The 16,924-nt window shown below is 34.5% G+C and overlaps 1 protein-coding gene across 1 annotated transcript; it reads right to left on the minus strand.

Annotated features, from left to right (window-relative positions):
• Window positions 1-5,364: 5,364 nt before the first annotated feature.
• Window positions 5,365-16,639, minus strand: LOC140452741 (uncharacterized). The gene is made up of 6 exons (XM_072547066.1): window positions 16,294-16,639; window positions 15,567-15,715; window positions 10,749-10,915; window positions 9,564-9,831; window positions 7,895-9,308; window positions 5,365-7,625 (listed from the first exon to the last, which is right to left on the minus strand). Exons 1-6 carry the CDS (start codon window positions 16,637-16,639, stop codon window positions 5,365-5,367), a joined length of 4,605 nt encoding a protein of 1,534 aa, XP_072403167.1.
• Between the last annotated feature and the right edge of the window lie 285 nt (window positions 16,640-16,924).

Here is a 16,924-nt window from a genome sequence, read left to right on the forward strand (position 1 = left end):
CCACATTATCTTCACCTCAAAATGGAGCTTACGATTCGATTGAGATGACACGTACATTACAAAGTGAAGAATCTTCAGGGGAAATCAGCGACATTGAGTCATCGGACATCCACGAATGGCAAACTATACAACATAGTAACAAAAAACGCAAAATTAATCCTCCGACACCAACAGAAAACGAAGACACAGTAGTAACTAGCAATAAACTTCAGATTCTACAAAATGAAAACGAAAACGACAACAATAACAGTACAGAAAATACCAACGAAACTCCAGCAACCTCTAAACCCCCACCAATTTTTATATATGGTGTTACTGAATACAATAAAATGGTTAATAGCCTATCGGAAGTAACACAAACAGAGACATTCTATTGTACAGCATTAAAGAACAACACAATAAAAATAAATTCCCGTGACTCAGAAACATACCGAAAACTGATAAGACATTTAAACAGCAAAAAAATTGTGCATCATACGTACCAAATGAAAGAGGATAGAGCATACAGAGTTGTAATTCGTAATCTACATCATACAGTGCCCATTAATATAATAAAAAGCGAAATAGAAAAACATGGGCATTTAGTACGCAATATTGTAAATATAAAACACAGAGTAAGTAAGGACCCTCTAATGATGTTCTACGTCGATATAGAACCTAATCGAAATAATAAAAAAATATATGAAATTCAATTTATAATAATTTATAAACGTAATTTATAATAAAATATAATTTATAAAATAATTTATAAACAATGCGAAAATAGTTATTGAGCCACCGTATAAAAAGAATAACATTGTCCAGTGTACCAGATGCCAATTGTATGGACACTCTAAGACATACTGTAATAGACCTTATCACTGTGTCAAATGTGGAGGCAACCATATGTCAGCTGATTGTAAAAAACCTAGAGACACACCCGCCATATGTGCTCTCTGCAATAAAGCACACACCGCAAATTACAAAGGATGCATGGTATATAAAGAGTTAATTAGCAGTAGAAACAGAGCAAGAGGAGTATCATCGCACACTCCAGCGAACAATCAACTACAATATAACAGAAATACAGTACAGAATAATCCGCACTTAAACAATCAAAATCACGCGACTTACACACAAGCAACGGGTGGAATAAATGTAAATAATGTCCATAAAAATACGAACTCATACAACCAGAATCATGCAACTTACGCTCAAATAACAAGTGGAACACATGTAAGTAATACAAACAGTGACATTGGAGAGATGATGAAGAGTTTCCTTAACGAATTCAAAGCTATGTTTTCACAACTAATTAATCAAAATAGCGTGATCTTAAACATGCTTTCCACAGTAATAAATAAAATTAGTAATGGAACTTAAGTCACTACGAATTGCACAATGGAATGCCAACGGCCTAGGCAACCATAACACAGAAGTTACTAACTTTCTTAAACATAACAAAATTGATGTTCTACTCATATCGGAAACCCATTTCACTGACAGAACGATGTTCAAGATCCCTCATTATTCTATTTACAACACCAACCATCCTGATGGAACAGCACACGGTGGCGCTGCTATTATTGTACGTAACACTATACCACACTATGAGGAAATAATGTATCAGACGGAAAAAATACAAGCTGCAATAATCTGTATCAGTTCTCAATCATGGTCTTTTGACATTGCGGCAATGTACAGCCCTCCAAGGCATAATATCACCACAGCAGAATATGAAGACTTCTTCAAACATCTATCAAACAAATTCGTAATTGGAGGTGACTGGAATGCCAAGCATACAGACTGGGGATCAAGACTATGTACGACCAAGGGAAAAAATCTCAGACAAGCCATAGCTAACACAAACAGCTCTTACTTATCTACAGGGCAACCCACCTACTGGCCATCAGATCCAAACAAAATCCCAGATCTACTCGACTTCTTTATCCTCCATAACATGGCCTTAAATTATTTTGACATACAAGCATCCTGGGATCTGTCCACCGACCATACTCCCATAATTGTGACACTATCTACGCAAATTATAAAACGTCCGAATATCCCTAAGTTGACAACATCAAAAACCAACTGGAATATATTCGAGTCTTACATAAATGAAAATTTAAATTTAAATATAAGATTAAAGCAACCAGACGATATCGATAATGCTGTGCTTCTTCTCACCCAAACTATACATGCAGCCGCTGAAATTGCTACACCCCCTCAGAATGACAAAGAACCAAGTGACACCAACATACCCGTATATATAAAACGTCTTGTTGCACAAAAAAGAAGAGCCAGGCGCATATGGCAAAGAAGTCGCAATCCTATAGATAAAAATGAATACAATAGATTAACACGGCAACTTAAAACTGCTCTACAAGACGCGAGGAATGATACATTTGAACTATTCATCAACAGCCTGTCAAAAGAAGACCACAGCATCTGGAAAGCAATGAAATCATTCAAGAGACCTATACAGCACATACCACCTCTAAGGAAAGCCGATGGAAGCTGGGGAAAAACTGAACAAGAAAAGGCATCAATATTTGCTGAACATCTCTCACACGTTTTTGGTGCACCTGAACTTAATAACAATAATAACGAAGAACAAGTTAAAAACTTCTTAGACGCTCCATGCCCAATGATGCTACCAATCAAATACTTTACTCCTAATAATGTCAAAGAACAAATTTCTAGATGCAATAACTACAAAGCACCAGGCTTTGACATGATCACTGGGCTAATATTAAAAAAATTACCGAGAAAAGCAATTGTCCTACTAACAATGATATATAATAGTATCATAAGATTAGCCTACTACCCGATTAATTGGAAGTTCGCACAAATAATTATGATTAGTAAACCAAATAAACCACCAAATATTACTACTTCATATAGACCAATCAGCTTACTTCCAATAATGTCAAAAATCTTAGAAAGACTTCTGCTCCAAAGATTCTCAGAAGACATCGGAATTAATTCAGTGATCCCCACACACCAGTTTGGTTTCCGCGAAGCCCATTCAACTCTACAACAGTGTCATAGGATTGTTAAAAACATTAATGTATGCCTCGAAGAGAAAAAAATTTGCACTGCTGCCTTCCTGGATATAGAACAAGCCTTCGACCGTGTTTGGCATGATGGTCTCCTGTATAAACTTAAGTCATCCTTTCCCACTCCTTACTATCTACTCTTAAAATTATACCTCACAGAACGTCACTTTCAAGTCAGATTCCTTACAGAAACCTCTCATTACTATCCCATAAAATCCGGTGTCCCTCAAGGAAGTGTCCTGGGTCCCCTCCTGTACCTCATATACACTGCTGATATTCCAACAACAAATACGACCACAGTAGCTATGTTCGCAGATGACACCGCCATAATATCCATCGATGATGACCCCCAAGTAGCATCAGGAAACCTTCAAATACACATGAACCTACTACAAGACTGGATGAATAGATGGAAAATTAAAGTTAACCATACTAAGTCTAATCAAATTACATTCACCAACAGGAACATCATATGTCCAAGAATTAGACTGAACAACACATTACTACCAGTAAAAACAGAAGTCAAATACCTGGGAATGACACTTGATCAAAAGCTCACTTGGAAAGCACACATCTTGGCAAAAAAAATCCAAATCAACATGAAAATACGTCAAATGAATTGGTTAATAGGCCGAAAATCACAGTTATCCACAGATAATAAACTTCTCTTGTATAAGTGCATAATAAAGCCTATATGGACATATGGGGTGCAACTATGGGGCTGTGCAAAGCCTTCTAATACCAAAATCATTCAGAGGATCCAATCCAAAATACTCAGAATGATTTTCAATGCGCCGTGGTACGTTAGTAATAAAACACTACATGATGACTCTGGAATACCGTTCGTTGAAGACGAAATCAGCAGACTAACAAGAAATTATTTAGAACATCTGCCAGCCCACCCCAACGAGGAAGCAAGACAACTACACCTACAACCAGAAGTCAGACGAAGATTGAAGAGACAGTGGCCAACAGACTTTATTCACTAATTTTAACTTTAATTTTAATTCCCATTTCAATTCTAGTTTCAAATTATAATCCTACACTGATTTTATTTGTTAGTGTTAGTATTGGGAGTGTTATCAGTGGATAATTTCTCCTCTCATGTATTTGCAATACTCACATTTACTAATAGCTTGTAGCTAATAGCAGATTGTAAATTTACAAATTTAATAAAAAAAAAAATTTAATAACTTTATTTTGGTCTGTTTTCAGGAGGCAAGATAGAGAACCATCTAAGTACTCGTTAGTTTGTAGTTGTCATTTTGTGGATCAAGATAGGAAAAATGGACCTACAATTTTTGAGCATAACATAAAGAGAAAATTTGTGTTCTCTACTCCAGAAAAACGGTAAGCTTAAATCTGATTTAAATGAATATCTTAATATAATAGGAATATTTTTATTAGCAAAAGACAGGCTCAGCAAATAAATTCCTCATTAGATGAAGGGGCAACTTCATCTTCAGTTGATATTGACCATCAACAAATAGTCCTGAACCAGGTCCATCCACATCAATCCACACAGAAAAAGTGGCTATATCTCTACCAGAAAGAAGTAATGCATCTGTAGGGGCGGAAAATTACTTTCTTAAAGAAGAAGTAAATCAATTAAGTGAAAAATTAAAAAATCTTTCATGTCGGTTTAGTTTTGAACAAATTAAAAATAATGATGCTCATATTTTAATGTACACAGGAATACCAACCAGTGCTCTGTACTTAACATTATTTGAAACTATGGAAGGTTTTGAGTTAAATTATTACGCAAACTGACAAGTAAAAATTTTACCCAAAATTGACCAAATGCTAATGACACTGATGAAATTAAGGTTAAATTTACCACATGAAGATTTGGCAATTAGGTTTAATTGCAGTACAGCGACTGTCACTAATATTGTGATGACATGGATATATGCCTTGCATGAAATTTTATTTAAACAACTTGTTTGTTTGTTCTTTTTCTTAGATATGATGTGATGATTTATTTATTCGTAATGTGAAAAATTCTTATATTAAAATTATACAAAATGAATTTCAAGATCTGACTTTTTTATTCTCGCTTGACACACACAGAGATGATACAGATTAATTATTAGTTGCTATTGGCAACCTTGACATTTCCCCTTTTTAATAATTATGCAGCCACTATCTTGAACATGCCCCCACCTTGAAAGGATCGCTTTCAATTTAACAGGTAAGCAAGTAAATGAGGAAATGCATTACATGCAATAAAAAATAAACAAATACATCTTCAATAATTATTATAAACTTTTAAGTTTAAAAATCAAACAAATGTTCTTTAACTAAGACGCATTAACAGTTCTAGAACTTAAGACGTGATTGCACCTTCACTTTGATCACTAGGAACCGGAAGTGGACAAATGTTTGTAACAGCTCGCTTTATAAGTCCTTTTGAAGTTCTTATGGTAACCACTCGTGTAACTCCATCAGCGCCGGGATGCAAAACTTCTACGCGCCCAAGACACCAGTTTAAAGGAGGTAAATTTCTTTCTTTGATGAGGACGAGTGTCTCAGTCTGAATTTTAGATTGGTTGACTTTCGATTTCTTCCGTTCTTGCAATTCGGAGATGTATTCCAGAGACCAACGTTTCCAAAAATGATGGCGAAGTTGCTGCAACTGCTGGAATCTAGACAAATTGGTAATGGATGAGTTTGATAGATTTATTTCTGGAACGGAATCCATGGCTCTTCCAATGAGGAAGTGAGCTGGTGTCAAAGGCAAAAGATCAGAAGGGTTAGAAGACAATGCACTCAAAGGACGAGAATTTAATACTTCTTCAATCTGAGTTAGTAATGTAACAAATCTTTCATAATCTAATTTCGTATCTGTCATAACTCGTTTGAGGTTAGCCTTCACCGATTTGACTCCAGCCTCCCAGGGACCGCCAAAATGAGGAGAATGAGCCGGTATGAACTTCCAATTTATATCAGATTTAGCACACATATCAGGGAATTTATTACCATTGGTTTTCAAAAATTTACCCAATTCCAACAAAGAATTGTTGGCACCCGCAAATGTGGTTCCGTTATCACTCATCATCTGACATGGTTTGCCCCTTCTAGCTATAAATCGTTTTATTGCCGCCATAAAGGCTTCGGTGGAAAGATCCGTTACCACCTCTAAATGAATGGCCTTTGTCGATAGGCAAACAAATAAACTAATATAACCTTTATATGAAGAAGCACCCCTATGACGACTAGTTCTGAGGGCAAATGGACCAGCATAATCAACTCCTGTAACAGCAAATGGAAATGAGGGGGTGACTCTTGATTGGGGAAGATCTCCCATGATGGGATTAACTTGATCGGGATTGAAGCGAAAGCAACGCAAGCATTCGCGAACCGTTCTCCTATCCAATGATTTTCCATGTAAAGGCCAATATTTCTCACGCACGTGAGCTAGGAGATGTTGAGGTCCTGCATGGCACAGCTTGAAATGCTCTTGACGGAAAAATAGAATAGTAAACTTATGATTAGATTGAATTAGAATAGGATGTTTCTTTTGATAAGAAAAGTTTGAATTACTTAATCTACCACCGACCCTGAGTAATCCTTCTGGATCTAAAAAGGGATTAAGTGATAAGATTCTGCTTTTAGAAGAAACTGCATTACCTCTTCTTAAGCACTGAATCTCAGATGGGAAACCTTCAGCTTGTACCAACTTAACTAGAGTAAGGGTAGAATTGTTAATCTTCTGCGTGGTTAAATGCCCCAAAACACGAGTGGCCTTGTTCTTTCGTTGAGAATTGTAGTAGAAACGCAAAGAGTAAGCCACTGACCTTACGAAGGTTGAAAAACTCGAATATTTTTCAAAATCAAATAATGGAGTAGACGAAACTATCATAAATTGGTTGCTAATAGTTTTAAACTCTGGAAGTTTTTCTTTATCAAAAGATACTTGAACTGGCCAAGTTTCAGGAGAATCTAGCAAGAATGATGGGCCGTGCCACCAAAATGAACAAGAGCTTAGAACCTGAGGTTCAATTCCTCGAGAGAGTAAATCAGCAGGGTTACAATCCGTAGGTACATGTCTCCAATTTTCGGGATCTGTGTTGGACTGAATTTCTGAAACACGATTACCAACGAAAGTTTTTAGTACATGTGACGAAGTTTTTATCCAGCCCAAGGTAATGGTTGAGTCAGACCACAGAAAAATCTTATTGAACTGAATATTCAAAGAAGTAATAACCATTTTAGAAAGACGTGATAAGATCAAAGCTCCGCTAAGTTCCAGGCGAGGTATGCTCAGCTTCTTTACAGGTGCTACTTTGCTTTTAGCACAAAGTAAATTTATAAAAATGTTACCCTTTTTATCAACACTGCGAATATATATGGCTGCGCCATAAGCAACTTCGCTTGCGTCACAGAATCCGTGCATTTCAATAAGAACAGAATTAGGGAGAACTACATTTCTTTGAACTTGCAATTTATTCAACTCATGCAACTGATCTCTGAAAGATAACCACTCAGACTGAATATGCAATGGCACTCCTTCATCCCAGTCTAACTTCTCTAACCAAAGGAGTTGCGTAAGGATTTTGACTTTAATGATTGATGGACTTAAGAGACCTAAAGGGTCGAATATTTGAGCAATACCAGAAAGTATAGATCTTTTAGTGATAATTTTGGGAGTAACATTTGAATCAATAGAATAGGACAATGAATCTAAACTAGGGCACCATTGTAACCCAATGTCTTTGTGTTTTCATTGGCACCAAAAAGGAAGGGAGTGTCTAATGAAATAGATTCCTGGATGGACTTAAGAAATGAAGAATTGTTTGACGTCCACTTTCTAAGTGGGAAGCAACCTTTTGAAAGAATTTCAGAGACTTGTTTACAATTAAGGATTAAGTCCTCTAACGAATCAGAACCAGTAACCAAGTCGTCAACATAGAAGTCTTCAGCTATGATTTTAGAAGCTTGAGGGAATGTATCAGAGTGCTCTAATGATAGCTGATAGAGACATCTAGTGGCTAGATAACTACTTGACGTAGAGCCATAAGTAACTGTATTTAATTCATATGAATGAAGAGGATCTTTCGGATGATTTCTCCATAAGATTCTTTGGAGACACCGTTGAGTATCATCAATAAGAATTTGGCGGTACATTTTGGCAATGTCCGCAGATGCAACAAATGGATACCTTCTAAATCTCAACAGGATAGATATCAAATCATTCTGCATGACGGGACCTACCATCTGAAGATCGTTGAGCGAATGACCAGATGATGACGGACAGGAACCATCGAACACTACTCTGAGTTTTGTAGTGAGACTGTCCTGCTTCATCACCCCGCGATGAGGAAAGTAATAACTATGTACTGGCAAAGTACAATCAGTAACTCTTGACATGTGGCCTAAAGACAAGTATTCCTCCATAAATGCAACATACTGCTCCTTCATGATAGGATCATTAAGAAGCCGTTTTTCTAAGCTATAGAACCTTCTTTGAGCTATTGATCTGGATTCTCCCAAAGAGTCAACCTGTGACTTAAAAGGAATGGACACAATGAACGGACCATCCAAATTTCTCCTAAAGGTTGATTTGAAGTGCTCCTCGCACAATAACTCTTCTGGAGACTGAAGTTTAGTACCTGAGCACTCCTCAATCTCCCAAAACCTAGAAAGGTCGTCAGTTTCGATATTGTGTGATAATCCACATATGGTAGATTGCTGACTATTCACCCTAGTATTTATTAAAGGACCAGAAATGATCCACCCTAATCTAGTTTTCTGAAGTATGGGTTTTTCAGGACCTAACTTGACCTGACCCACACATAGCAGGTCCCAAAAAATACTAGCACTGATCAGAATATTTACTTCCGAAGGAGTATGAAAATTTGGGTCTGATAAACGAATATTTGCAGGTATGGGCAACGAAGATGCATCAATTTGACAAACTGGAAGTTGTCCACATATTTGTGGAATGATTAAACACTCTAGGGGGAAAGAATATATAGATTGTAAAGAGTTAATAACAATATTACATTTGTGATTTATTTTAGAAGAAACATGAGCGATACCCACTACAGAAATGTTAACCTGCTCCCTTGAAATACCCAGCAAATCAACTAAACTTGATGTGATAAAATTAGATTGAGCTCCACTATCTAAAAGAGCTCTACAATTATGAGCAACCCCTAAATGGTCACGAACTTGGACAACAACCGTTGATAGAAGGATTTGTTGATTTTGAGAAGTATTAGAAAGTGTCTGAGGGCTACTCTGAGAAGCAACTACTTGATCATTAAACTGAGACAATGGATTTAGTGGATTTTCAATAAATTCATGGAGAAGAGTATGATGTTTCTGGTTACATTTCTTACATTCACCATATTTTCACGTAGCTTGTTGATGTCCAGAATGCAGACAATTCAAGCATAATTTAAATCTACGTACTTTATTGATACGGGCAGGAATGTCTAATGAATGAAATTGACTACAGTGAACCAGTTTGTGTTGCTGGTTGCATAAAGGACAAGAAAGAAAAGAAGATTTTGTACTTACAAGAGCCTTAGTACTGTTGTGTCTGAATTTGACATGATTATTGACAGAAGTCCCTTGAATATTGGGTTTATTTAGATTATATCTTTCTAGAGTATCTGCCTTCGTTTTTAGGAAATATATGAGGTCCGAAACTTGACTGACTTTACCATTGTTGGCCTTCACCCATTCTTTCACAGATTCAGAATCTAATTTTTCCAAAAGAATATATTTGAGAAGGGCATCCCAATGTTCGACTGGTTGTTTTAATGCCTCCAAAGCTCTAAGATTGCTACAAAATTTATCAATTAAATTTCTGATTGAAAATGAACCTTCTTTATTGATTGCCTTTAAATTGAAGATGGCTTTAATATGGTTATGCAACAACAATTCCTTGTTAGAATATCTCTCAACCAAAAGATTCCATGTAACAGTAAAATTAGAAGCAGAGAGAGGTATAGAAGCAATGACTCTCTCAGCAGAACCTATTATGCATGCTCTTAAATAATGTAATTTTTGTATTTCAGATATACTATTATTTTTTATAACTAACGAATCAAATAAGTCATGAAAATCTAACCATTCTTCTATGTTGCCACTGAATTTTGGCAATTCAATAGAAGGAAGTTTTATATTGGAGGTTGTATATGTATAATTGAATGCAAAATGTTCACTAGTAGGACTAGATGTACTGGAGGCACTAGCTGAGGTTGTTGTCAACAGTTGTTTTGCCTTAATTATAACTGAATAAAATGATGTTTCGAACGTTTCTCTGTAATTTATTTCTTCCTCAGTTATTGCGTCCAGTCAACTTTCTATTTTTAATTGGGTTTCTTGATATTGAGTATGAATACTATTCGCGTTTTCGATGCGCAATTCAATTTCAGCGCGAGTTGGCTCATTCATCTCACCGTGGGTTGAGTCCCTATCAATGAATTTAATAAATGAGGTTAATCGCGCTTTAAGAGATGCTCTTATCTTTTTTAACGTAGGCAAATCCCCCATTTTAATTCAAATTTAAATGTTTTAACTATTATGTGTCAAAGTAACCTAACAATGAACAATAAATTTCAAGATTGAAGAAGTCTAAGTTAGAAAATTGAAATGAAAGGCAGATAAGTAAGGAACAAAAGCTCACTTCCCTGATTTTTGATGATTCGATGTCCCCTCCAGTGAAATCGTCAGTATGTGTTCAATCGGATTGTATACTTGACTTGAAGCCTGGGGCAAAGGAGCACTCGATGTATTTCTGCGACTGTCTCGTTCAACGTTGTCGGCTGATCTTGTAGGTTGTATGGCGTGGAATAGCAGAAATATCCGGCTCGAAGGGCCAATGTTTGTTTGTTCTTTTTCTTAGATATGATGTGATGATTTACCTATTCGTAATGTAAAAAATTCTTATATTAAAATTATACAAAATGAATTTCAAGATCTGACTTTTTTATTCTCGCTTGACACACAGAGATGATACAGATTAATTATTAGTTGCTATTGGCAACCTTGACATTTCCCCTTTTTAATAATTATGCAGCCACTATCTTAAACACAACTAATGGAAAAGGTTCCCTCAAGAAAAAAAAATCAAGCATGCCTTCCAACTGCATTTTCATCATTTAGAAATTGTAGAATCATCTTAGATTGTACAGAAGTGTACTCAGTTACTACCACTAGCATGGAAAACAAAAATTAACATATAGTTCTTATAAGCATCATAACACCTGGAAGGTTCTTGTAGGAGTAGCACCAAATGGTGTCATCACATATGTCAGCATTGCCTATCCTGGATCCACTTCTGATAAACAAATTGTTAAAAACTGTGGCATTCTAGACCCAATGACCTATGGTGATGTTATTATAGCGGATAAAGGTTTCTTAATTAAAGATTTATTGCCTGAGGGGGTACACTTAAATATTCCTCCTTTTCTAAGTACCCCTCAGTTTACAGAGGAACAGGTGTATGAAACAGAAACCATAGCAAAAGCTAGGATACATGTTGAGAGGGCGATCCGAAGAATAAAGTGTTACAATATATTGCAGCAAATTCCAAATTTTTACATGTCTCAAATAACCGTGATATTTCAGTTATGTGCTGCTTTAACGAATTTTCAATACCCTCTTATTAAAGAAGTTGAGAAATATTACTCATAAAGTACTTTATTGGTGTAAGTAAGAGGGTGTAACATTTATTCTTGTGAAAATAAAAAGTGAATGTAGATGGTGAAAGATAAATTTGGATCTGTGACATCAATTAAATTTTGTACTTGGGCCTTTTGAAGTGTAAACTTTTAAAGAAATATTTATGTGTTGATGTATTAACTCCAAGTAACATTATGTTTATGGAGTATAAAAAATACAATAATAATGTTTATACAATTCTAACAAATAAAAATTATTAAACTGTGTCTTTTAAAAATTGCTTTATATTTAACAACAAATGTTTTTTTAACTTGGTTTTGAATCTTCAATGTTTCTTATAGCTTTAACTCTTGAAGGTATAAATATATACCTTACAAAACAACTGTTAAACAAATTTGTGACATGCTAGCTTTGTTGTAATACAAAAATTATTTGATGATCAATTCCTAATATGTTTTATTAAATTTTACCATTTGATCTCTTTTAACATGAAATATATTGTCACTTATTCCAAATTGTCTTCAAACCACGGATATAATTTTAAAATCTACCTACTGCTATGCTACTGCAGTTGCTTCTTGTGTAGAGCAGATAATTACATTGTTTACAACAATAATGAATTATTTAAATTTTTGGTATATTAAATATATTTTTTTAAATTCATCCTGAGTTTTTTTTCACAGTGCAAACCCTTGTATTGTATATACTTAATAAAACACTATTTACTCTTTGAAAAGTTTATTAATGTTATAAAATTTATATATAAAAATAAATTGATTTTCTCACAATTTATCAATAAAAATTAATATAAGCAACAAAAGAAATAATGTTACAGCAGTAATGTCCACACAACTATACATTTATTGTTAAATAAAAAAAAATTGAAATACAATGGAACAGCCAGTTGATTCTGTTGATCAAAATTTACATTTAGTAATATAGAAAAAATAACCAACTTTTGCTATTAAAATTTATCGTAATAATAAATAGAAAATGCAACAATACAATAGTTTGATCAATGGTGGGTAATTTGGAAAGGTTTGATAAGCTTGGTTTGATAAGCTTGGTTTGCCTAAAAGGGACATGGAGGATAACAATTGTGGACTGAAACTATGTGAGTGTAATAAATAAGGACAGCATAGTTAGACCCCTGTGCATGCATCTGACCTGAAGAGTTGTGATGTTAAGAGAAGTTTCAATGTTAGAGTAATTGATTTCGTCAGCTGTATGGTGACCCTTAAATGAAATAAATCTTAGGAATTTATGTTGAACCCCCTCAATAGCCTGAATATAAACATTATGGTATATTAGGTTTGCTATTATTTTTATTACCAACAACAACATTGTTATTTTAAGCATTTACATTTAGAGATACAGAAAACTCATTAAAGAGAGTGGGGTATTGAGTTCTAAGATATTCTTTGTGAACTTTCTGAATAACTTTGAGATCTGGAGAAAACCAAACCGGAAATTTCTTTGTTGGATACTTTTTAACAGGGACATAAAGATCGATTGTTAAGCATATAAGATGGTAAAAAATATTGAAAATATCATCAAGAAACTTAGATTTTATGATCAAGAGATTTTAAACAAATTATCGCAATTAAATTGAGAAAGAAAACTTATAACTTCTAGGATGTGCATCACATGGAAATCTCTATAAAAACATACAGTACATGATTCACACTGAAATTCAAAAGAGATAGGTGAATGATGAATATTCAACGAAAGTAGGATTATTTCTGCTGTAAATCTCTATTAGCAAAAGCTGCTATCACTTTGTTGAATTAAATGGCCAAATATATGGTCTAGGAAGACAAATTTATTAACTTCCTGTACTCTAATCAGTATCAATAGAGTGTTATTATATAATAGAAATATGCTTTATTGTCACTGAAAATTGTACAACTTTATGAACAAAGCTTACAAAAAGCCAAAAAATAACAATTAACATTTACTAAAATTACATAAATTGTCAATATCACAAAATATAAGATAATAGAATATACAATCCATTACTAAATTGCATAATAAAACCTTATGAACTAGTTTATGAATAAGTTTAAGTTGCAGCAACACATACCCAAATAGATATATAAAAATACATTAGTTGCTTGTACCTAAACATACTGTAATTTCTTAGTTATTCGTTAAGAAACTCTTCCACTGAATAATATGGTCTTTCAGATAGATAGGCTTTTGTCAATTTACGGAACTTAAGGAAAGAAGTTGTAGTTTGAGAGAGAGAGAGAGACGGTTGTATATTTTTGGAGAATATAATATAGATTTCTTAACTAGCTCAGTGGACAAGATACGTAAATACACATCAAAGCTTGAATTTCTGGTGGAGTAGTCATGATTAGGTCTTGCTGGAAAAACATGTAGGTCTTTACGAATTAAGCAAACAGTTTACAGAATATATAAACAGGGAAGAGTTTAAATCTCGTGATTTTTGAAGTAGTTTCGGAAATGTAGTGTTCTTCTGAGGCCAAACAGATGTTATTACTCTTTTTTGTAATTTAAAAACAACATTAGATTGGGTAGCTGTACTAGAACCCTAAAAAGAAAGGCCATATCGAAGAACCAAAAGAGATCTTATTGCATGAGGCCGAGGCTAATTTCCTACTTAACAAATCAATATGAATTTAAGGTTGCTGTCTATAAAAATACCAAGAAATTTTACAGAATTAACGATACTGCTCTGGCTGTTATTAAGAAGCAACCATTGAAGAGCTCTTTTATAGGATAAGGCTATTGTCTTATCCATGTTAACAGAGAGTAAATTAGTCTGCCAGGTTTTTATTTTAAGTAGATCAGAAGTTATAATTGCATGAAGAGTAGCAATATTAGAGTTCCTCCTGGTAATACTTGTATCATCAGCAAAAAGAAATGTTTCCATCGATTTTTAAGTTAGTGATGTCATTTATAAAGATAAGGAAAAGTAGACAACCCAGTACTGAACCTTGTGGATATATATATATATATATATATATATATATATATATATATATATATATATATATATATATATATATATATATATATATATGTATATATATACAGTGATTAGTGCCTTAAGAACCGGCAAAATAACGCAAAAGATAGAAAACATAATACGTTGTGAAATAAAAAGAGATGAAAGTAGTAGAGGTGGGAAATTATCGATAGATGTTGTAGAAGATGATGGTTTCCGGTTTTTTCTTTTTATCTGTGCCCATTTTAATATCATTCGAGTGTAAAGAACTCAGCACTAGAACATTTTTGTTGACTTTTCCCTGGTACGCCGTTAGCGTCAAGTCTTCGTGTTTGAAAATTTTTGTTTTGTACATTTCCATCTTTTCATTTTTTACTGACGGTGGAATATCCTTTCTTGTTCGGTTGATTGTTCCAACAATGCTGGTAGCCTTCTTTCGTAATTCTTTTGCCAACTTTATGGACGTAAAGAAATTATCCGTCGTAACATTTCTTCCTTTATTTATAAATGGTTCCATTAGGCGGCTAACAACATGTTCCCCAGAAGTTGATTGGCTGGTCGTTGTTCATCTTTCCCTAGGTAAGGAAATCCGTTCAACAAATATTTGGACTCGACATCAGCTGCAAGCCAGAATTTAATTCCAAACTTATCGGGTTTATTCGCCATGTATTGGATAAAGCAGCATCTTGCCTTCGTGGAAAAAAGCTGTTCGTCGATAGTTATATTTTCGCCAGGTGTATAACATAATATACAATTCTCTATAAATGGGTTCCATATTCCCGACGCAAGTGCAAATTTATCTGTTGATAATCGCTTAGACCTGGTATTTCTCATATCAAAACGGATAAAACTCATTATTAGCAACAGTATAATACTTAAACTACTGTACTTAACTAACTTAACAGTTAGTTAAGTACAGCAACAGTACATGATTTTATGTTACGGAGTATGCATTCATCAATCAACAGCCGCCATGCACTAGCTGCAGAATCTCTAATAATGCTTCTCTTAGCATGAGGGCTTGGTCCAGCAGCTTCCTTCAGAACATTTTGACTGGTACGCCTTCCTAAAATGAACGAGATAAATTAGTGTGCAGGTATATACTCATTTATTTATTTATTTAAATAAATGGCACCATAATAAATAAAGAATGGAACAACAACCAAGAAATAAGAGCGCACATCGGAAAAGCTAGATCCACCTTCTACCAGATGGGGGCCTTCTTCGAGGGCCATAACCTCTCTTGGTATAAAAGTAAGGATGCTGCGATGCTACGTCTTCTCTGTTCTTTTTTATGGTGTTGAATAGTTGACCTTGACGAAGATATATGCAGAAAATTGGAAGCATTCGAACTGTGGCTAAATCGGAGAACACTTCAAATCCCGTGGACGACTATCAAATCTCGAAAGTTACAATATTTCGAAAACATTGTGCGAAATGAATCTAGATGCGCCCTTCTACAAGCCATCCTGCAAGGAAAAATATTTGGAAAACGGGGTCCAGGAAGAAGAACATCCTGCAGATAAGGTAAATATTGCCATGATTATCGCCAATATTCGTGACATCAAGAAGAATATGCTCAAAAATATTATACACCTAAGTGAATACATAAATAGAAGCTACTAATATAATATAGTTGCTTACCTGGTGTACTAGCATTGTTGTCAAGTAACTCCCATCCTATGGTATCTATGGAAGAATTCTTTAAATTGCTTCTGCAAATTCCTCTTACCTGGTTGGTAATCATTTCTGAAGATGTATTGAAGTCTGCATTCGAAGTTGAAGCAGAAATACTGGGCATCACCTCAATCTCAACTTCACCTTCAGAATCACTGCCCGATGAATGTCCTTGATCAACTGTATTAGGCACATACTCGTCAACTTCATTATCGGATACATCTTCATCAGATAACTCTGCTCCAGATTCATCTTCTGACAAATTCTGTAGACACTCTAATAGCTCCTGCTGAGTCAAATATCGGCGAGACATGATAACAGCAGAAATAATAAAAATCACAATGTAAAATTAATCAAAATACAGATTGAACATGCAATTGCAAAGAGTATACTCAAACTACATAATAACAAATATTTTCGATGTATTTTATACATAAAATAAGTAAAAACTTTCCAGAAAAGTAGAACAAAAATTAGACTACCTCGTCATTAGGACTGCATTTTTCTAGGTTGACATCAACATAAATATATTCAAAATGTAATTATACTACTATTAAGTACCTGTAATAAAGAAATTATAATCCTCAAGTAAATAATA

The sequence above is a fragment of the Diabrotica undecimpunctata genome, chromosome 11 (genome assembly GCF_040954645.1).
Source record: "Diabrotica undecimpunctata isolate CICGRU chromosome 11, icDiaUnde3, whole genome shotgun sequence".
In the NCBI taxonomy this organism is placed as follows: domain Eukaryota; kingdom Metazoa; phylum Arthropoda; class Insecta; order Coleoptera; family Chrysomelidae; genus Diabrotica; species Diabrotica undecimpunctata.